At 45.7% G+C, this 22272-nt stretch overlaps 1 protein-coding gene across 2 annotated transcripts in view; it reads left to right on the top strand.

Moving 5' to 3' along the window:
* Positions 1-22272, top strand: part of KNTC1 (kinetochore associated 1) — a 371840-nt gene that overhangs the window by 308746 nt on the left and 40822 nt on the right. For both annotated transcript variants that reach the window (XM_075323096.1, XM_075323086.1), the window contains exons 50-55: positions 4013-4223; positions 12067-12179; positions 12279-12328; positions 18892-18970; positions 20905-21023; positions 21487-21622. In XM_075323096.1, coding sequence (XP_075179211.1) covers positions 4013-4223; positions 12067-12179; positions 12279-12328; positions 18892-18970; positions 20905-21023; positions 21487-21622 — 708 coding nt within the window. The remainder of the gene's footprint in view (positions 1-4012; positions 4224-12066; positions 12180-12278; positions 12329-18891; positions 18971-20904; positions 21024-21486; positions 21623-22272) is intronic.

Here is a 22272-nt window from a genome sequence, read left to right as displayed (position 1 = left end):
AGAGCCATTCAACATCTCCGCCTGGTAGATGTGTGGAGGGCGCAACATCCCACGGATCGCGACTATTCATACTTTTCTCCGGCGCATTCCTCATATAGTCGCATAGATTTATTCTTAATTAGCCAGCGTGCTCTGACCTGGCAGATACAGTCCTCTATCGGAAGTATCTCCTGGTCCGATCATGCCCCAATATTCCTGTGTGTCACTATACCTGATGGGGTGGTGAAACCATGGAATTGGAGGCTCAATGACACACTGCTGAGAGACAAGGGGTGCGTAGACGAGATACGGCGCACTATTTCGGAGTTTTTGGAGGTGCATGAGGGAGACCCCACGGCTCTTCCAACACAGTGGGAAGCGTTCAAATGCGTTGTGAGAGGGATCTTAATAAAGAACGGGGCTAGGCTTAAAAGGGAAAGAGCGCAGGCGATCTCATCATTGGTAGAGAGGGTATCAGTTCTGGAGCGGGCCCATAAGAAATCACTTTTGCCATCTGTAATGAGCGATCTCACCAAAGCAAGAGAGGACCTCAAAATTATGGTCAATCAGCAGTATGAGCGCCAAAAAATTAGATTCAAACGTTTTATATATGAACATAGTGATAAATGCGGGAGACCATTGGCCAGACTCCTTCACCCGCGGGGGGACCCTTCCTATATCCCAACGATTAAGCGCAGGGATGGTACTGCTACTCAGAATCCGATTCAAATTGCGGAACGTTTTCAAGAATTTTATAGGGACCTGTACCATATTAAGGGGCAGTTTGGAGATATGGCCCCAGAGGACTTAGAGCAAAAAATTGAGGAGTACATACAAAAGACATCTCTCCCGACTGTCCCCACGGAATCGATGGAGGCACTGGAAGAGGATTTCTCGGAGGCAGAGGTCACAGACATCATTGGGGAATCTCCGGCTGGGAAGAGCCCGGGCCCGGACGGATTCACACCCAGGTTCTACAAATTATTCAAAGACCAGATAGCCCCATTCCTAACAAGAGTATTCAATGCTGTCTCTGTCAGTGCCCCCTGGGTAGCCCAGTCACTGGAGGCACATATAAGCGTTATCCCCAAGCCAGGAAAGGATCATACGGGAGTAGCCAATTACAGACCTATTTCCCTAATTAATATCGATATCAAATTATATTCAAAGGCCTTGGCTAATAGATTGGCTCCGTTGCTCCCGGGAGTAGTACACACAGACCAGGTGGGGTTTGTTAGGGGTCGAGAGGCCAGAGACAACACCAATAAGTTGTTCCTCCTTATGGCACGGTCGAGGGCTCGGTCATTACCCATGTGCATGCTTTCGGTAGATGCAGAGAAGGCCTTCGATCGTGTCAGTTGGAGGTTTATGCTGGCGTCTTTGCGGCAGTTGGGGTTGGGTTCAAAATTTATAGAGCGGGTGGCATCCTTGTATAATGGACCCACGGCAAGAGTGCGGGCAAATGGATTTTTGTCCTCCCCATTCCATATTCATAACGGAACCAGGCAGGGATGCCCATTGTCTCCACTGCTATACGTTATCACAATGGAACATCTGGCAGTAGCCATCCGAAGCAATAATCACATTCAGGGAGTCGAGATGGGGGGGAGACAGTGTAAATTGGCCCTCTTTGCGGACGATCTCCTTCTGTTTATTACTCAGCCGCGGATCACGTTTCCTTCCCTCATTAGAGAGTTTGAGGTGTTCGGGAATCTAAGCAACTTCAAAGTGAACTTCTCTAAGAGCGAGGCATTGGATGTGACCTTGCCGGACGAGGACTTGGAGTTTCTTAGGGACAATTTTCCTTTTAAATGGCAGAATTCGGCTTTAAAATACCTGGGGATAATGGTTCCAAAGGACCCTACGCAAATCTTTTCTTTAAATTTCTTGCCCCTATTGGAAAGAACAATTAGAGACTTGAATAAGTATGATAAACGTGGCCTTTCCTGGTTTGGGCGCATTAACGCCATTAAAATGGATATCCTCCCTCGATTTTTATTTTTGTTCCAGACTATCCCTATGGGACTGCCAGCTAGTTTCTTTGCCAAACTCCAGTCTGCTCTGTCGAGATTTGTGTGGGGAAACAGGAGACCTCGAATTGGTTTTAAGACCCTATCAAGGCACAAGGACAGGGGGGGAGCAGGGCTTCCAAATTTCAGAGTGTACCATAGGGCGGCCATCCTCACGAGACTGTTTGACTGGCAGTTCCATGGAGGGTCTAAACAATGGGTGAACTTAGAGCAATCTACAGTAGAGCTTCCTTTACGGTATCTCCCTTGGTTGGGAGTGGTGAGTAGGGGTAGAATGGGAAAGGAGACGATGCTGATAAAGGTGGCATTGAAGGCTTGGGACTTGGAGGTTAAGGCTGGGGGATTATCCTCGGGGAGGGGACCACTGACTCCTCTTTTTGGTAACCCAGAGTTTCCCCCTGGTCTCTCTTCAGGACGTTTCTTGGGGTGGAGTCGAGAGGAGGAACCTCGTTTCCATCATATCCTCGGGGGCCAGGTGTTGCCTCCTCGGGAGATCCTTGCAGCTACAAGGGGAGAGGTGTCTTGGTTGGAATACTCACAGATGAGGTCTTTTCTTTCCAAAGGAGGCGGAGAGAGGGTGTTTGGGGCATGTCCAACTCAGTTTGAAAAGTTGTTCCTTAAGGGGGCGGCACCCGCTCACTCTATCTCACTTTTATATAAGTATATGAACCGAAGAAATGAAGTGGATAGTCCCAAGTTCGTTATGGGATGGAGGGAGGAGCTTGGAGTGGATATGGGGGAGGAGGAATGGCAGCGGGCGTTTTTCTGGACGCACAAATTATCGATGGCTTGCTCAGCACAAGAAAAAAAATTATAAAGTTCTTACTCGCTGGTACCGCTGCCCAGCGACCTTACATAAGATCTTCCCCACGATATCGGATAGATGTTGGAGATGTGGAGTGGACAGAGGTTCCATGCTACACATCTGGTGGAGTTGCCCCAGGATTCAACCCTTTTGGAAGTCGGTATTTTCAATCTATTGTAAGATGAGTGGGAACCAGTTGGTTGGTTCTCCACAGATAGCTCTTCTCTCTGTCCTCCCGGGCTCCGTTAAATCCCAGAGATGTGACTTATTGAGATTTTGCTTAACCGCAGCGCGGATGGTCATCCCAAGACTGTGGAGGTCGGTGGAGTGTCCTGCCGTGGGAGACTGGGTAAGGGAGATGGCCAACCTCCAGAGGATGGAGGATCTTACTGCAGAAAAAGATGGGACAAGTGACAAATATACTCGAATATGGGGTCCGTGGATTATGTTCTTGGACTCCCCTGAGTTCAGAGTGATACTTGAACGAGTATGAGCGGGAGAGGTGATTTCCCCCCCCCCCCCCTTTCCTTCCTCTTCCCCCTAGCTCCTTTTTAATTCTTAATCCTTAATCTCTTTTTCTTTTTTTTTCCCTCTCTCCTACTATTCTTTTCTGTATTCTTACCTAAGCATTTATTCTAACATATTTTCTTCTTAATTCTTGTTCTTAAAGGTTTATCCCTATCTGTTCTATCTCTTCTTTTATGTACCTATGCTTTCAGTCTAGGTGGCCATGTAGGGCAATTAAGATGTTATAGAGTAGGATGTTCTTAGCAATTTTGTCCTGCACACCATATGTACAATTACTTCTGGAAAAACTCATTGTAATTGAGATTGTGTCAATATGTTATGCTAATAAACACAGTTTGAACATAAATATAAAGTGAGTAGTCTCTTTACAGAGAGATATCGCTTATAGTGAATCACTTGGTGTGTTTGATGTGAAGGAAGTTTTATGATGGAGCCCAGTAGATTCAATATGTCATTGTCATTCAATATTAAAATTATAGATTGTCTTAGACTAATTTGAATACTTAACAAATTTGCATCTCATTTAGATATTCAGCAGTATTGCATCGATATGTTCTTTCCTAACTATGCTGTACGAAACCAAACTACATAAATTAATGTCAATTCTGTATGTAAGGTAAATAACCATTAAAATGCATTCTAACATAGAGGAGTCTTATTATCTTTACAGGAAGAATCTCATGAAAGAGCGGTGACTCTAATAAAGAAGCTAAGTGTGCAGTACCAACGATCGGCCACAGAAAATGTCCTAATAATGCACAAAATAAATACTCCAGATTTCTTAAAACAGATTGGTAAACCGGAAACGCTTATTGTTTCACTGTTTGAGCATAGTAGTGTGGAGGAAAGAATACGAAACCCAGCAGGCAGAGATTATCCAGGTTTCTACAAATAAAATAATTTATTTTTTATTTCTTCTTATTTCTAATGCATTACTCCCATTGTTATTTGTTGTTTAATTTAACATTATTCTTTTACAATAATGTGCACTAAATGGCAAAATGTTACCATATTTTTTGGACTATAAGACGCACTGGACTATAAGACGCACCCTTTTTTTTAGAGGAAAAAAAAATAGAAAAAAAATGTGGTCATGACTAGAGATGAGCGAACCGGTCGCGGTTCGGCTCGAGGTCGGTTCGCCGAACGGGGGTCCCGTTCGAGTTCGGTTCGTCGAACCGAACTCGAACCTATAGGCTATAATGGGAGGCAATCACAAACACATAAAAATGCATTATAAATGTACACAAACAGTTAATAAACATTGCCATAACACTTACCGGTCCTCGCGATCCCTTCTGCACTCTGTCTCCTGCTGCTATTCCATCCGATGATCGCTGAATCCTCCCGGTGACGGCACTGCCAGCAGAGATGCAGGACCTATCGTGACGTCAAAATAGCCATGTGACCAGTCACGTGGCTATTATCTCATTGGCTATAGACTGGTCACATGACTATGACACGTCATGTAGGACCTGCGAGTGCATCTCTCCGGTACACGGTGCACATATGTGTATCGCCGTGTACCGGCGACATGCTCTAGCACACGGTCGACTCCCCGTTCCGTTAGGGACAGGCTGACACAGCCGGTCATTAACGGAGATCACCGTTGCCATAGCAACGCAGTTAGCGGTGACGTCACCGCTAACCGCGGCTCCGAGAGCACCGTTGCTATGGTAACGCGTCTGTCAGCGTTACCGCTGTTACCGCTGACAGCCAGCACTGATCACTCACGGAGTGAAGGCTGCACGCTGCTTCCCGATTGTAGTGAGGATGAGGTTCCCCAGCCCCAAGTGATGAGCTGGTGAACCTCATCCTCACTACAATCATCACTACTACTACACCAGTGAGGATTGTAGTGAGGATGAGGTTCCCCAGCCCCAAGTGATGAGCTGGTGAACCTCATCCTCACTACAATCGTCACTACTACTACACTAGAAAGAAAGAAGACAGAAGAGCAGGATCGTGGAGGGCTGACAGGGGGTAATAAAGATGGAGTCTCTAATGTGTCTGTGTATTTATTTCTTTTAAAGTATTTTTTCTCTGTGTGGTGTTTTTTTTTAACCCTTTATTGGAGATTCTTAATGGCCGGGTCAAACGTGCCTGACATTAAGAATCTCTGGCTTAATACTGGCTAGTAAAACAAAGCCAGTATTAACTCATGATTACCCAACAAGCCACCCGGCTCCAGGGCTGTTGGAAGAGTTGGATACAGCGCCAGATGATGGCGCTTCTATGAGAGCGCCATTTTCTGGGACGGCTGCGGACTGAAATCCGCAGCAGAGGCGCCCAGAAACCTCGGGCTAACCTGTGCTGCGGATTCCAATCCCCAGCTGCCTAGTTGTACCCGGCTGGACACAAAAATGGGGCGAAGCCCACGTCATTTGTTTTTTAATTATTTCATGAAATAAGTGAAATAATTAAAAAAAAAACGGGCTTCCCTATATTTTTGGTTCCCAGCCGGGTACAAATAGGCAACTGGGGGTTGGAGGCAGCCCGTGGCTGCCTGCTGTACCTGGCTAGCATACAAAAATATGGCGAAGCCCACGTCATTTTTTTGGTGGGCAAAAAAATTCTGCATACAGTCCTGGATGGAGTATGCTGAGCCTTGTAGTTCTGCAGCTGCTGTCTGCTCGTCTCCATACAGACACACAGCAGCTGCAGAACTACAAGGCTCAGCATACTCCATCCAGGACTGTATGCAGAAGTTTTTTGCCCCCTGAAAACATTATGTGGGCTTCGCCATATTTTTGTATGCTAGCCAGGTACAGCAGGCAGGTACGGCTGCCCCCAACCCCCAGTTGCCTATTTGTACCCGGCTGGGAACCAAAAATAAAGGGAAGCCCTTTTTTTATTATTTCATGAATTTCATGAAATAATTAGAAAACAAATGATGTAGGCTTCGCCCCATTTTTGTGTCCAGCCAGGTACAACTAGGCAGCTGGGGTTTGGAATCCGCAGCACAGGTTGGCCTGAGCTTTCTGGGCCCCACTGCTGCGAATTGCAGTCTGCAGCCGCCTCAGAAAATGGCATTTTCATAGAAGCGCCATCTTCTGGCGCTGTATCCAACTCTTCCAGCACCTGCCTGCTATACCTGGCTAGCATACAAAAATATGGCGAAGCTCACGTCCTTTTTTTGTAGTTTTTTGGCAAAAAAAAATAAAAAATGCTTCCCTGGATTTTCCATTGCCAGTGAAGGTAACACCAAGCAGTGGGGGTTAGCAGCCAGTAGCTGCTTGGATTACCCTTAGCTAGCAATACAAAAAATGCAGCGGGAGCCCATATATATTTTTTTTAATTATTTATTTAAATAACTAAAAATAAAATGGGCTTCCCTGTATTTTGATTGCTGGATATCACAGTGCTGTAAAAATAAATCTTTAAAAAAATGACGTAGCGCTCCGCGGTATTTTTGATTCTCAGCGCAGATAAAGCAGACAGCTATGGGTTGCCACCCCCATCTGCCTGCCGTTACCTTGGTTGGCAATCAAAATACAGGGAAGCCCATTAATTTTTTCTATTTAAAAAATAGTTAAAAAAAAAAAAATGACGTTGGGTCCCCCCATTTTTGATAGCCAGCTAGGGTAAAGCAGACGGCTGTAGCCTGAAAACCACAGCTGGCAGCTTTACCGTGGTTGGGGATCCAATGTGGAGGTCCCCTCAGGCTCTTTTTTTTATAATTATTTTATAAATATTAATAATTACACAATAAAAGTAGGGTCCCCCCCAAATTGGATCACCAGCCAAGGTAAAGCGGACAGCTGTGGTCTGGTATTCTCAGGGTGGGAAGGTCCATAGTTATTGGGCCTTCACAGCCTAAAAATAGCAGGCCGCAGGCACCCCAGACGTGGCGCATACACTAGATGCGCCAATCCTGGCGCTTCACCCCAGCTCATCCCGTGCCCTGGTGCAGTGGCAAACGGGGTAATAAATCGGGTTGATACTAGCTGTAAAGTAACCTGAGATCAAGCCCAGCAGTTTGTGATGTCATGGCGTCTATTAGATACCCAACATCATAAACTGTCAGTACTAACAAAAAAAAAAAAATCGACAAAAGAAATTTATTTGAAAAAACAGTCCCCAAAACATTTCCTCTTTCACCAATTTATTGTAAGAAAAAAAATAAAGGGGTCCCACGACGACTCTGGACCGTCTAGAATATGGGGGGGAGACACTCAGGGAACGTATCCCCCATTTTCTAGGAGTGCGGACCGTTCATGTGAGGAGTGTGGGTGCAATGAATCTGCACTCACTCTTCTCGGGTCCACAGCAGCAGAGTCCATGTCGTAATGGTTGCTACCAAAGCTGCAATGCCCTGCTCATGAGGTAAGGGCATGCCTAATCAGGAGAACTACTGTAGAGGAAGCTCTGCTCACTGGTATATAGGTGCTCAGAGGTAATAATAGATAAAATTAGTGAGTAACCTCGGCACTCTAAATCTCCCAGACTAAGTCAGTAAGTCACAACGGATAGTAATGCAAAATCACTCTTTATTGGTCCGTATTAAGAAATTTTTTTTTTTTCATAAGCATATATGTTTTTGTCCAAAACAAGTTTACAAATGACGTTTCGGCCTGAGCCTTCGTCAGATTGGACTTATCTGCATGTAATCATGAAAAATGACAATAATCAGTATCACATAAGAGTGAGAGAACAATAACATAAACTCGAACAATGTAGAGGTACAATTGGGATGCAGCAAAAAAAATGCAACACAGCAAGAAATGAAACACATGATACAAATGTCATAATACAGTACAAGGACAATATAGTAATGACAAATATGGGGTCAGAGTAGGCTTATACAGCTCTGGTACGAAAGAGATGTCAATCATAAAGTAACATGTGCAGTAGGTGTAGATCTACAGTATGCATGGCAGAGCTAATGGGTAGACCGACCATAGAAAAAGAACGGAGAAAAAGTAGAGAAAAAATGGAGAAAAAAGTGGAGAAAAAGTGGAGAAAAAAGTGGAGAAAAAGTGGAGAAAAAAATGGAGAAAAAGTGGAGAAAAAAATGGAGAAAAAGTGGAGAAAAAATGGAGAAAAAGTGGAGAAAAAATGGAGAGAAAAAGTGGAGAGAAAAAGTGGAGAGAAAAAGTGGAGAGAAAAAGTAGAGAAAAAGTGGAGCACCCTTTGGTGCCTTTCATGTGGCACTAAGGGGTGCTTAGCTTTGTATTTAGCCAAAAAAATGAAGAAAAAAAAAATGACGTAGGGTTCCCCCTAGTTTTATAGCCAGCTAGGGTAAAGCAGACGGCTGCAGCCTGCAGACCACAGCTGGCAACCTCACCTTGGCTGGTAATCCAAAACTGAGGGCACCCCACGCTGTTATTTTAAATTAAATAAATAATTTAAAAAAAAAACACATAGGGGTCCCCCAAAATTGGATCACCAGCCAAGGTAAAGCAGACAGCTGGGGCCTGATATTCTCAGACTAGGGACGTCCATGGTTATTGGACTCTCCCCAGCCTAAAAATAGCAGGCCGCAGCCGCCCCAGAAGTGGCGCATCCATTAGATGCGCCAATCCTGGTGCTTCGCCCCAGCTCATCCCGCGCCCTGGTGCGGTGGCAAACGGGGTAATATATGGGGTTATTACCAGATGTGTAATGTCACCTGGCATCAAGCCCTGGGGTTGGTGAGGTCAGGCGTCTATCAGATACCCGACATCACCAACCCAGTCAGTAATAAAAAAAATAGACGACAAACACATTTTTATTTGAAAAAACACTCCCCAAAACATTCCCTCTTTAACCAATTTATTAGAATGAAAAACAAATCCAGGTCTGGTGTAATCCAAGGGGTTGCCATGACGATCCACACTGTCCCAGTCAATGAAGAGCAGGATGTTCCCCATTGGCTGGGAGAGCAGTGCAGTGACCTGAGCTAACATCAATGGGTCAGCCCAGGTCACTGCAGGGGATGACAAGTGCTGCTGTCAGCGAGGTACATTACCTGCGCTGATCTCCAGCACACTGACAGCCCCTGTCACTGAGTTCAATGACCGCCGCCTTCACACCAAGTATCGCGAGAGGCCCGTGACGTCACCGCTAGTCAGTCTCGGGTCGGAAGCGAGAGAAGGTGATGTGACAAGCGGCGGCCATGGAGGACAGTGACAGCGCTGAGGTCGGGATGGCGGGACTTCATCACCGCAGGTAAGCCGAGCAGGACCATGTGTGTGTGTGTGTGTGTGTGTGTGTGTGTATGTATGTGTACATGCCGCGGGCAGGAGGGGGTGGAGCGAGCTGAGCGGGGAAGTGTTGGCTTCCTGCACGTAACTAGGATAAACATCGGGTTACTAACCAAAGCGCTTTGCTTGGATACCCGATGTTTATCTTGGTTACCAGCTTCTGGCAGGCTGCCAGCGATGGCTCCTGCACACTGTAGCTGTAAAAAGCCCTGCTTTTTGCTGCTAGAACCGTTCTCGAACGTATCTAGAACTATCGAGCTTTTGCAAAAAGCTCGAGTTCTAGTTCGATCTCTAACAGCCCCCAAAATCACTCGAGCCTAGAACTGGAGAACCTCGAACCTAGAACCGCGCTCAACTCTAGTCATGACACACTGTTTTGGGGGGTGGGTCTGCTGCTGACGCTGTTATGGAGGTAATAATATCCCCAAATTCTGTACTGATATCTCCCATTCTGGGCCCCTTCCAGGTAGATATGGCCTCCATCGTGGAATATGTATGTTCCCCATCCTTATGTTTCTGATCCTCCGTGTGTGTGTATGTGTGTGTATATGTATGGATATGTGTGTATATATATATACACATATATACATACTACAAGGTGGCCCGATTCTACGCATCGGGTATTCTAGAATTTACGTATTGTGTAGTTCATGTATGATTTTTGTTATATAGATGTTGTTGTGTGTAGTTGCTAAGTGTTTGTGTAGGGCGCTGTACATGTTCTGGGTGTTGTCTGGGTGTGGCGGGGGGTGAGAGCGGTGTTGTATGTGTGTTGCGTGTGTTGTGTTGTTTGTGGAGCGCTGTGTGTCTGTAGCGTTGTGTGTGTGTGTGTTGCGCGGTTTGTGTGGGTGTGGTGTGTTTTGGGGGGAGGTATGTTTTGTGCAATGTGTGTGTTGTGCGGTATGTGCGTATATTTATGTATGCCGCGGTGTTTGTGTGTTGTGTGTGTGCGACGTTGTCTGTGTGTGTGGGTGTCTGTGTATGGCGGTGTTTGTGGTTCCCAGTGTGTGTGTGGTGTGTTGTGTGTGTGTGTGTGTGTTGGGGGGAGGCGTGCACCTCCCATCGTGCTCCATCCCCCATGCTGCGCACCCCCATCATGCCCCATCCCCCATGCTGCCCACCCCCCATCGTGCTCCATCCCCGATGCTGTGCACCCCCCATCGCGCTATGATACACATCGGGTAACCAAGGGACCTTAGTTACCCGATGTGTATAATGGTTACCAGTGTTCACCGGCTCCGTCAAGATCCCAGCATCGCAAGGGTATGTCTGGCGCTGCTGGGATCGTGACTGAGCCGGTGTACACTGGTAACTATGATACACATCGGGTAACTAAGGGACCTTAGTTACCCGATGTGTATAATGGTTACCAGCGTACTCCGGCTCCGTCACGATCCCAGCAGCGCAAGGTTATGTCTGGCGATGCGTGCGGAGGGCCGGGGCGAGCGGCCAATCCATGCGGAGGGCGGGGCCAGGCCGAGGCGAGCGACCAATCCGTGGGAGGGGCGGAGCCGAGGCGAGCGGCCAATCCGTGCGGGGGGCGGGGCCATGGGGAGCCCAGCAGCCAATCAGCTTTGTGTCACCGTAGGTACACAATTTTGGAGCAAGACAGACAGAATAAGGCAATTATATATATAGATATATATATATATGTATGATCCAACCCTATCCAGGTGTACAGTAATGCCTTTATATACTACATTTATTTATTGCCTTAATTTTACAGATGTGATGCTCACCTAACTTTGTTTAGTCCTTCCTCTGCACTAGAAGCAAAGTCTCCCATATCTGAAGAGGGCCTGCAGTGATGTAATGAAGAGGCGGGGCACTGTGCTGTTCTGTGCTGTTCTGACCCACCCCTCTTCATTACATCACTGCAGGTCCTTGTTCAGCTACGGGAGACTTTTTCTGGTGCAGAGGCAGGATTAAAATGAAAGCTATGTGAGCACTCAGCACAGAGACTGCAGGCTGTGCTGTGATGGTATGCCGTGCTCTGGCCTGGACACTGCAGTGATTTGCACTTCCTCCGGGCCAGACTGCAGCGGCACCTTGCTCCTGCATCCTAAACAGCGGACACACAGTTACCCCAGCCGCAGCAGGAAGCCGGCGGCTTGAGCTCCCACGTGTGTCCGCTGTTTACGTTAAACAAGTATTGATTTGCTGCTCCTCACACCCGCTTCTAGGCACTGACTGAAGAGAGCGGAGAGAAGTGGACGGGGAGCAGCTAATGAATATTCGCTTACTTTAAATAGCGGGCACACGTGTTTCTCCAGCTGCAGGCTTCCTGCAGCAGCGACCCTCCCTGCCACAACTCCCTACCGCGCAGGTACCCCGCTTTGACATTCAGACCATAAAAATGCACCCCACACTTTCATCCCAAATTTGGAGGGAAAAAGTGCGTCTTATGGTCAAAAAAATACGGTATATTGCAGAATATATGATGTTTCGTTAGGTTACAAATAAGACCTCCGGTTTACATAACATACTGACTGAAACAGTTTCAAGCCTTTGATTTATACTATTTCACTTTGTTTTGTAGATATCCGCACCATAGCAGAGAAAATAGCCGAAGTTAACAACCTGAGCATCAAGAATATTCATGAACGTCTCCTCGATAAATGGCTGTGCCCAAATACACTACCACAAGCATCTGTGAGTATAGTCAGTTCTTTATTAAATTGGCACGCACAAAAAAAAAAAATATTAATTAGTGTTTTTCTTTTTTTTTGGCCACCTTCTTTTGTTTTACAGAATGATAAAGATTTATTGTGTGACATTCGGGGAGATGAGGGTCTCAGCAGGTATGTGGCATAGTAAACTGCAATCATGCACCCCCTCCCTTCTCAATTAGGCTACTTTCACACATCAGTTTTTTTCCATCAGGTACAATCCGGAAAAAAACGGGTAAAACGGATCCAGTACCGCATTCGTTTTATCCCCATAGATTTGCATTGTTACCGCATTGTACCTGATGGCTTTGCGTTGCATCCGTTTTTTTCCGGATGCGGCAAAATTAGTTAAAGCGGCGGCCGGAGGCAATATAGTTTGCAACGTTTTTTTGTCCAGCAAAAAAACCGCATCGCGCCACATCCGGCTGCTGCGGCGCATTTTTCAATGCATGCATCCGGCCGCCACATGCGTTTTTTCCACTGCGCATGCTCAGTAGCGTGCCGCAACCGGAAAAAAAACGGACGGGCCGCAGGTAAAAACTTATGCAAAGGATGCGGTGTTTTCGCCGGATTGAGCCGCACTGCTCAAACCGGATGTGTGAAAGTAGCCTTACTTGATCTGATACAGTCAGTCTGTTCATTGTGGCTGCTGTACCTGTGCATTTCCTGAAATTGGAAGTTAGAGGCTAAAATAGCCACTCTGGCCAGTGTAAAATCTCAGAGCTTTCTGATTGTTATTTTTAAGGTTCAATATATTTTTATTAAACATAGAAGAAAAATTACCATACATTTCCAGGCATTCAATTAGGCAGAAACAGTATATCAAGTGCATTTAGGTCCAAACAGGTGATCACCTCTTCCTTCTGGTTAGATTTATGCCTATAAAACATTCAACTATATTCAATGTATTGCCAAGAGGATATCCCCGTGATGGGGACAGGATAGTCTCCCTCGGGTCCCTGGTCTGCACTCCCAGACCCAGTCAGTTCTCCAGGATCCGCTGCGTCAACCACTTTTAAAAACCAGCCGTCTCCTTAAAAAATATCCAAGGGTGCCAGGTCGCAAACCATTTAGAGTCATACTTCTAGTCGAATGTCCTGATTTCTTCCAGGCGTTGGTGTTTACCTGTTTCTACCCAGTCTATCTTTGTCAGGACGTAAGTGGTTTTACAGAATCTAGGGATAAGCTGACGCACCGCAATCAGAACGACAAGAGGTCTTTTTTTAACATTAGATACGAATTTCGAGAATATGGACAAGAGGGCCAGCTCAGGGGTAGGCCTGATCTGGTTAGAAAGCATATGGTTATATAGCTGAAATATGTCGTTCCAGAGTGGTCTAATGCCCGGGCAGCTCCACATGTAGCATTGTTCCCTCCCCCAGCTCATCTCCAACAGAGATTTGAGATTTCTAAGTATATCCTGTGTAGTTTGACTGGGGTTCTATACCAACGCGTTAAAATTTTATAATTAAGCTCTTGAATCCTACAGGAAACCGAGATCTTGTGGGTGAGGGTGAAGGCCCTTTGCCAACAAGCCCGGGTAAACTCACATCCCAGTTTTCTGTGCCAGGCATCGACATATATTGGGGGTTTCTTCTCTGTCTCCCTGAACGCAATCATTTTGTACAGCAAAGAGATGGTATGTGATGGGGCCTCTGCCCTTAAGCACATTTGATTTATTGGGGTAACCGTGGAGGGGATCCCCTCCCCCAAGATCAGAGACTGAACGTAGCTACGTAATTGAAAATACTGTAACCAGTGCCTGGGTGTTCTCTCCCTACTTCCCAGAATGTCTTCTAATGTTTTAAAATCCGAGGAGTTCACGACATCCCTTAAGCGAGACACCCGGCCTGAGCCAGAGGGAAGCAGACTCATGGCCAGTTCCTGTAGATTACATGGGAACTGGGGGTTGCCCTCCAAAGGAGTGAGAGGTCCTGGCATGGATGCCAAACACAAGCATTTGACAATGCCGCTCCAGATGGTGACCAGACTAAACAATGTGTAAGACAGACTCAGGTCACCCAGATTGGCCCAAGGAGACAACCAAAAGACCCCCAGCGCCTGAGCCTCCAAGATGTCATGTTCGATTTCCACCCACAGTTTAGAGGCCTTGTTATGTATGAGATACATTACACAGGTACTAATTGCCGCCAGCCTTGCACCCCCAATCTCCCTCACTCTGACCAGGATCCTATGACTCAGACAGGACCCACCCACATACCTTATAAAGTTCCTCATGGTTCTCCGTAATTTGAGAAAGAAAGACGCATCTAGTTTCCACGAGATGGTCTGGAAGAAATATAGTCTCTTAGTAAGAATGTCTATTTTAAGAGCATTCATACTCTCCCAAACCATGAGGTAGGCAAGTTGGTCCAAGCCCTAAGTTCCCGGTCAACCGTATCTCGAAGAGTAGAGTAATTCAGATCATACATGGATTGGGGATCTATAGTGATCTGAATCCCAAGGTATTTAATTGACTTGGTGCTCCATTTGAAGGGAAATACTGACCGAAGTGACCCGACCTTCGAAGGCGGCAGTGAAACATTTAGTATCTCTGATTTCTGCAAATTCACCTTAAAATTGCTTAGTTTGCTAAAATGATCAAGATCTTTTAGAATGGAAGGGATACTTGTTCTGGGGGAGGACACGTAGAGGAGTAATTCGTCGGCAAATAACGTCATTTTATGTTCGGATGGACTGACTTGAATTCCCTTAATCGAGCAATTCTGCGTTATCACATTAGCCAAGATGTCCATCACCAATATGTAAAGGAAAAGGGTACAATGGGCACTCCTGTCTAGTTCCGTTCTTAATTGCGAAGGGGGCCAACAATCTTCTGTTGACCCCCAACCCGTACTGTTGAGGCATAATAGAGGGCCATGATCCATTCCACCATCCTCTGCCCAATGCTGACCGCTCTAAGGCTATGTGCGCACGTTGCGTACAGTTCACTGCAGAAATTTCTGCAGCGATCTGAAGAGCACATGTGCGCTTTAAATCGCTGCAGAAATGTCCGTAGTGAGCGCCGATTCCATGCGTTCTGCCTGCAGCTCCTCCCATAGACAGAGCAGGAGCTGCCGGCAAAGCGCACGGAAGAAGTGACATGTCACTTCTTTTTACGCAGCGCTTCAGCAGTAGCCGAAGCGCTGCGCTCTAAAACGCCACGTGCGCACGGCCCCTGCACAATCTCCATAGACTGTGCAGGGGACGCAGGACGCATGCAGTTACGCTGCGCTACAAAGCTAGGTGAGAATTTGTTTAGGTAGTCCTCAACGTCTAGCGGCACACCCTAGAAGTCCCAATCCGACCTATCGGGAAAATTATATAAAGCAGAGTAATATGATCTGAATTCCTCCAAAATCTGCGAGGTAGAGTGAACCATCTTGCCCAGGATAGAGTAAATAGAGTTAACCGGGGTCGGTGCTATTCTAAGATGTAACGTCCTAGCAAGCCACTTTCCACATTTATCTCCGAATTCAAAATAGTTCCTACGTAGTTTGTCCCTGGTGCAGAGATAACGCTGGTCCAATAGGAATATGATCTGCTGCCTCAGGGCAGAAATTTCTGCTCAGTTATTGAGAGCGTTCATTTTTTACCCTGGACCCATGTGAGATACATACGCCTCTAATGACGCACTTGACAGCCTCCCACTTGATCGGGTCAGGCGTGGGGTCTGTGTCATGATCTACCAATAAGGATGAGATAGTTTGTTTGATGTCAGCTAGACATAACTCATCCTTCAGAAGATTAGCATTCAGTTTCCAGGTGTACCCCATTGCCCCGCCTTTCTCCCTGACCTCCAGTTCACCATAAACCGGTGCATGATCTGACCACAGTGGGACATCCATAGAACTTCTCAGGTTCATCCAGCAAGTCCCAAGAAACAAAAAGATGGTCACACTTGGAATAGTTATTGTGAACCACTGAATGATAGCTAAAGTTTCTGACCCTGGGGTGCAACACCCTCCTCCACAAGTCCACCACTCCGAGAGACCTAAGGTCTTTTTTTGAAATGCCGGATTGCGCTATAGGAGACAGAGGTCTTACCTGCGGAAGAGTCGATAGATGGATCCATAGTGAATTTAAAATTGCCCTTCAGGACTATCTTTGATCCACTGGCAAAGGAAGCCAACTTCCCCAGGACCTCGGCGCCAAACCTCACCTTTCCCTGAATATATTTTAGCAAAGGCATAAGCATTTTGTAAGTCTGCATCCACACCCAGCACCTCTAGGGTAAATGATTTGTGAAATGCAATGGACACGCCACACACCTTATGCGAGGAGTGCGGTCCATGATACCAAACTGGGTACAATTTAGATTTCGAATTGGGTACATTTGCGGACGGGAAATGTGTTTCTTGGAGCATCACTATCTGAACCCTTTTTTTGTGAAAACGATATTGGATCTGACTACTTTTTTTAGGTTTGTTTAGGCCTCGTGCATTATAGGTACAGAAGGTCAGGGTATAAATGGAAGGTGTAAAAGGGGTTCATAGGGAGACTGGAAAAAGAGAAAGCCAAGAGGTAAAAGCAAGAAAAAGGAAAGAAGAAAAGCCAAAAAGAAATGGAAAAATTCTTCAAAGAAGAAAAAAACAATATATCCTCTTAAAATACTACAAAGACTTACGTCCAGGGCAGCCCCTGTCCTGCAGTCCCTATTGGAGGAACGCGGGAAGACTAGACCGGGACAGAGCTCCATACATCCCGAGTAAACATGTTTGGAGCCAATTGGCTCTAGCTACACAGAGAATCTATATAACAAGCAACATATACTACAATAACTTAACATGTGGCAACGCTCACAATAGGAGACATTATATGTCCACAGGAAACTTCTTACAGCGCCTCCCAGCACTGCTAAGGCACCCATACAGAGCCGACTCACTGAGGGACACAACTAATAATTAACTTCTGGGTCGTGCAAACATGAATACCGCCTCTGCTGCACATGTCCCAGTCATCCAGAGGGTACCAGCTGTATAAAGTAGGTGTTCGCAGACCTGTAGAGAAAATCTGGTTTCAGAGGTGGCAGGAGAGCTTTCACTCCGTCCCACCCTACTGCGGGCGGATTGCCAGGTTTGTCTAGGCGGTATGGAGGACACACGGCAAGATGGCGGCCAGTCTGGTAGCTCCACTATGGGTAGTTCGAAAGTCCCCAGATATTTTGGAAGGTCTCCCAAGGATCTTAAGTTTGCAGATTTCCCATCTTTTCTGACATGGAGTAGGAAAGGGTATCCCCATCTATAGAGGATGTTCCTGAATCTGAGTATCTCCAGGTGAGGTTTAAGGGCTTTCCTGAGCAGCAGGTTTCTGCGGGATAAGTCCGGGAGTATAAGGAGAGGGGAACCTTGTTACGAGCAGGAGCCTTTGTCCCTGAAGCTCCTCAGGATGGCCTCTTTCTCCTTAAAAAAGTGAACCCTGTAGATGAAATCTCTTGGGCGTTTAGGGTCAGTGGAGCTGGGGCCCAGGACTCTATGAATCCTGTATAGTTCAATTTGTGATCCTGGCTTAGACTGGACCAAGTCCCCAAAGAGCTTCTGAGCCCATGTCTCGAGCTGTGCCGTTTCCACCTCCTTACTTAGGCCCCTGATCCACAGGTTATTTTGCCTGTGTCTGTTTTCATTGTCATCCAGGTGGTTCAGGATGTACCCCAGCTGGATGGAATGTGACTGCAAGGCCTGCTGATGGTATTCTAAATGCTGGAATATTTGCTCCTGTGCTGACTCAACAGCCTCTATGCGTCTGCCAATATGTTGTGTTTCCCCTTTAAGTGCAGACATGTCTTGCTTGTGTGAATTCTCTATTCTGCCCAGGAGGAGATCAATTTCCTGCTTGGTAGGTATGACCCTTAAGTGTGCCTTCCAGTCCCAATCCTCTTCAGGGCTCTGATGTGCCTCCATATCCCTGCCCCCAGCCCCCCTCGCCACCTGGCCTGCACTCAGCATGGTGGACTGAGGGGGAGAGTGCCAGCTTCTTGGGGAGTTCTGGTGAGGTAGTAGGGACGATGGAGGGGGAGAGCTCCGATGTTGTGGGGTACTTACAGCCCTCTGTCCACCATCTGGGGATTCGCACAGGTCCTGGTTGCATTCCACAGCGTGATTCGGAGACTTCTCCTGCGTCCGCACGGCAGCCGCAGGACACTGCTGTGCTATCTTGGATCCTGCATTGCCGCCTGTGCCCAGGCCCGGAGCATCAAAAAAGCGGGTAATACCGCCTCCCTCATCCTCCGCTGCTGCTCCCTCACATTAATGCTTCCTCTTGCGCACCACTGCTGAGGAATGGGCAAATGAGAGAGTCTTTGTCTGCGGTAGTGATCGTCGGGATTCAGGAGCTCAGAGCTTCTACTTCCTACCTGGCAAATGCGCAAGCTACGCCCCTTGATTTTTATTTTAACACATATTGTGAGATGGAAAATAAAACATTCCCAAAAATGTTAAAAAAAAATTATTTGACCCCCACAACCTGATTTCAACCATAAGTCAATTTCTGATTACAGCTTCCTTTTTTTTAAACTGTCCATGCATGCCTAATAGCCGATAGCCAAATGCTGGCTTGGCTGACTGCTAGATTTAACTCTCCCATAAACATGCTTGCATATAATTTGTCTCCTGTTAAAACCCAGCCATGGATGCATGTCGTAATGTTGGTTATTGATGATTGAACTATTACCTTTCTCTATTTCTCCTATTTTGCAGAATTGTATACCTTCTTCAGACATACCCTATTGATTTCAGTTCAAGAATATTGTATGCAATAGCCACCTCATCTACATCCGTAAGCATTACTGTTTTACATCCCCATACTAGGATTTTCAATTTTCAATTATTCACATGTTTCAATATTTAGCCTTTATGCACAGTTGTAAAACTGTTATACGTCAAGGTTTTATACAAAGGGAAATTATTTTTCTCATAAAAAGGTCTTCTGTCTCTAAATGTAATTCCCAATGCCCTTTTCTCCATTACAGACAGCTTCTTATGTCTTTTCATGGGACAACACTGAAGATATGACACTTTGTTAAAATGTAAAGTAGTCAGTGTACAGCTCGTATATCAGTCTAAATTTGGTGTCCCCTCTAACTCAACACACAGCCATTAAGGTTTGAACTGCTGGCAACAAAAGGACTACAACCCTATGTGAATATTGGCCAAATTGGGCCCAATTAGCCACTTAGGGGTGCTTCACACACAGCGAGATCGCTGCTGAGATCGCTGCTGAGTCACAGTTTTTGTGACGCAGCAGTGACCTCATTAGCGATCTCGCTGTGTGTGACACTGAGCAGCGATCTGACCCCTGCTGTGAGATCGCTGCTCGTTACACACAGCCCTGGTTCTTTTTTTGATTGTTGCTCTCCCGCTGTGACGCACAGATCGCTGTGTGTGACAGCGAGAGAGCGACGAAATGAAGCGAGCAGAGAGCAGGAGCCGGCGTCTGACAGCCTGCGGTAAGCTGTAACCAGGGTAAACATCGGGTAACCAAGGTGGTTACCCGATATTTACCTTCGTTACCAGCCTCCACCGCTCTCACGCTGCCAGCGCCGGCTCCTGGTCTCTGCACATGTAGCTGCAGTACACATCGGCTTAACCCGATGTGTACTGTAGCTAGGAGTGCAGGGAGCCAGCGCTAAGCAGTGTGCGCGGCTCCCTACTCTCTGCACATGTAGCTGCAGTACACATCGGGTAATTAACCTGATGTGTACTGTAGCTAGGAGAGCAGGGAGCCAGCGCTAAGCAGTGTGCGCGGCTCCCTGCTCTCTGCACATGTAGCGACGTTATGATCGCTGCTGCGTCGCTGTGTTTGACAGCTAAGCAGCGATCATAACAGCGACATACAAGGTCACTATTGCGTCACAGAAAATGGTGACGTAACAGCGACGTCGCTGTCGCTATGTGTGAACCCAGCCTTACTCTCCCTGGTGTCATTAGTGTTACCAAATTTCAGGTGGGAATGGGGAGCAGGTGTTGGTTACCCATCCATCACTATTCCCTTTACTGCGTCACTATAATATATATATATGTATAATGTCTGAATATTGGCCACATAGCGGATTTATTCACTTGTACATTGATTTAATACAAGAGGTGTGCAGGTCCTATATTATTTTTCTTTGTTATAGTACATAAAAGTTGTCAAAAATGCTCACATGTGGCTTTGGTGCAGATTTGCCTGCAAATTTTTACCATTATCTATGGCAAGAACCTCAGGTACCTGCGGAAAAGAAGTGACATGCACATTAATTCCGCAGCGGAAAATCCGCGGGTAAATCCACAGGTATAAAAAACGCAGTGTGTGCACAGCATTTTTTATACCCATAGGTTTTGCTGGGAATTGACTGCAGAAACGTTAGACATTTTCTGCGGCAAATCCACAGGAAAATCCGCGGAAAATCCGCAGCGTGCGCACATAGCCTTAGAGAGCACAATGAATATGTCCATTTGTTTGGTCACCAATAATGAGCCCAATAGATATGTACTCCTTTATTAACTACCAGATAGGTAAATAATCTTTGTCACCATTTCTTTACCATATTCAACCATTAATATTAAATTATAATTATGTAAATTGATTATTTTTTACATTCTGGGGAAAGTATGGTACGTGTTTAGATTCCCATAACATTGCATGAAAAGAAAACGTTGATTGTAATTGTTATGTTACACTGTTGTGGTGTTTTTTATAACCATATTTTTATTTCTTTATATTTACAGCCTTATGGGAATAACAAATTGACTTTTGCTCACAGAAGTCGAGCTCTTCAATGTTTAATCCACTTGGCTGACACAGAGACTGTGGTGTCACTTGTGAAAAAACCTATTGACCAAGTAAAGTAAGTAATGTTGGCTGACCAAGCTAATTTCAGGGGGGCTGGCCAACCATCCCTATTGGATGAAGATGTTGAAGATTGTGCATATCATTTCTCTAGAGGCTAGATTGTTTGTCTACAAGAGAGATAAGCCATCACTAGAGGTGTCTAGCAGCTGGTTATTCTCCCATAGAGAACACTCGCAAGCTCGGCCAAACCAAAAATTGTGAGGTTGGCCGAAATAGCTGTCAGAATGGGCTACTTAAGGTTTACGGCCACTTTAGCAATGGCCCTGGCTTTTAACCATAAACCTAAACTTTTGGAATTGTTAAAATTGGTTGCCAAAAAGATCCAATAGTGATGACACTTGTGAATAATAGACCATATGAAGCAAATGTCAAGGTAATTTTAATGATTTCACTCATTTTTTTTTTTATTTTTTTTATAGTATGTGCAATAACTATTTTTACAATGGTTTCTTGTCTAGGTATAACCTGAAGTGTTGTGCCTATTTATCAGAATTTGAAATCTTAAATATCCCGTACTCTCTAGAGTCATTCCATAGCAGTCCCAAAGAGGGAATGATAAAAGGCCTATGGAAAAACCACAGTCATGAAGCCAGGGTGAGTGTGAAGAAAAGTGGAGGATGTTTGTTCAGCCCAGTGCGTGATGATCATTGTTCACTTTAAGAATAATAGCATTCACAGGCACATGGGGAACACGGCATGCTTTTGATACAATGTGATCTCTGCTCTTAGAATGCAAGATTGAGCCATGAAACAGATGGGCTATTTCAGAGCACACAGTCGTGTATCACTGTTATTTTTTGTTTGTTTTTCTAAAATGACTTTTTGCCTTGAATCCCATTACTAATACATTTTCATATGAGTTTACTTCACCAGTTATTAAGCAAATTGCCACTTTCATAACTTGAAAAGTTGCCTTATGCTTTCTACTTTAATTAAAAGTAATATTGGACCCATTAAAGTCTTAATGATATGATTATGATGAGAATTGTTATGAAATGTGCCGTTTAAAGGGGCTGTCTACTACCTAGCCAACCACCTGTTTTTTTTTTTTTGTTTTTGTTTTTTTTTAAAGTAGCCCCCTTTGTAAAATAAAAACAAACTATACATACCTCCATCATTGCTTTGTTGTCCGCTTCAGGTTTCTCTGGGCTTCTGTGTCACGTGCGCCCTGCAGCCACCGAGTTGCCACTATTAGGCTTCTGTGCTTTATCTCCCTACTGACCAACCTACTACAAGCAGAAGTA

Source organism: Anomaloglossus baeobatrachus, chromosome 1 (genome assembly GCF_048569485.1).
Source record: "Anomaloglossus baeobatrachus isolate aAnoBae1 chromosome 1, aAnoBae1.hap1, whole genome shotgun sequence".
NCBI classification, from domain to species: domain Eukaryota; kingdom Metazoa; phylum Chordata; class Amphibia; order Anura; family Aromobatidae; genus Anomaloglossus; species Anomaloglossus baeobatrachus.
Note: the sequence above shows the minus strand (reverse complement) of the source record. Positions and strands in the feature narration are given on the sequence as shown.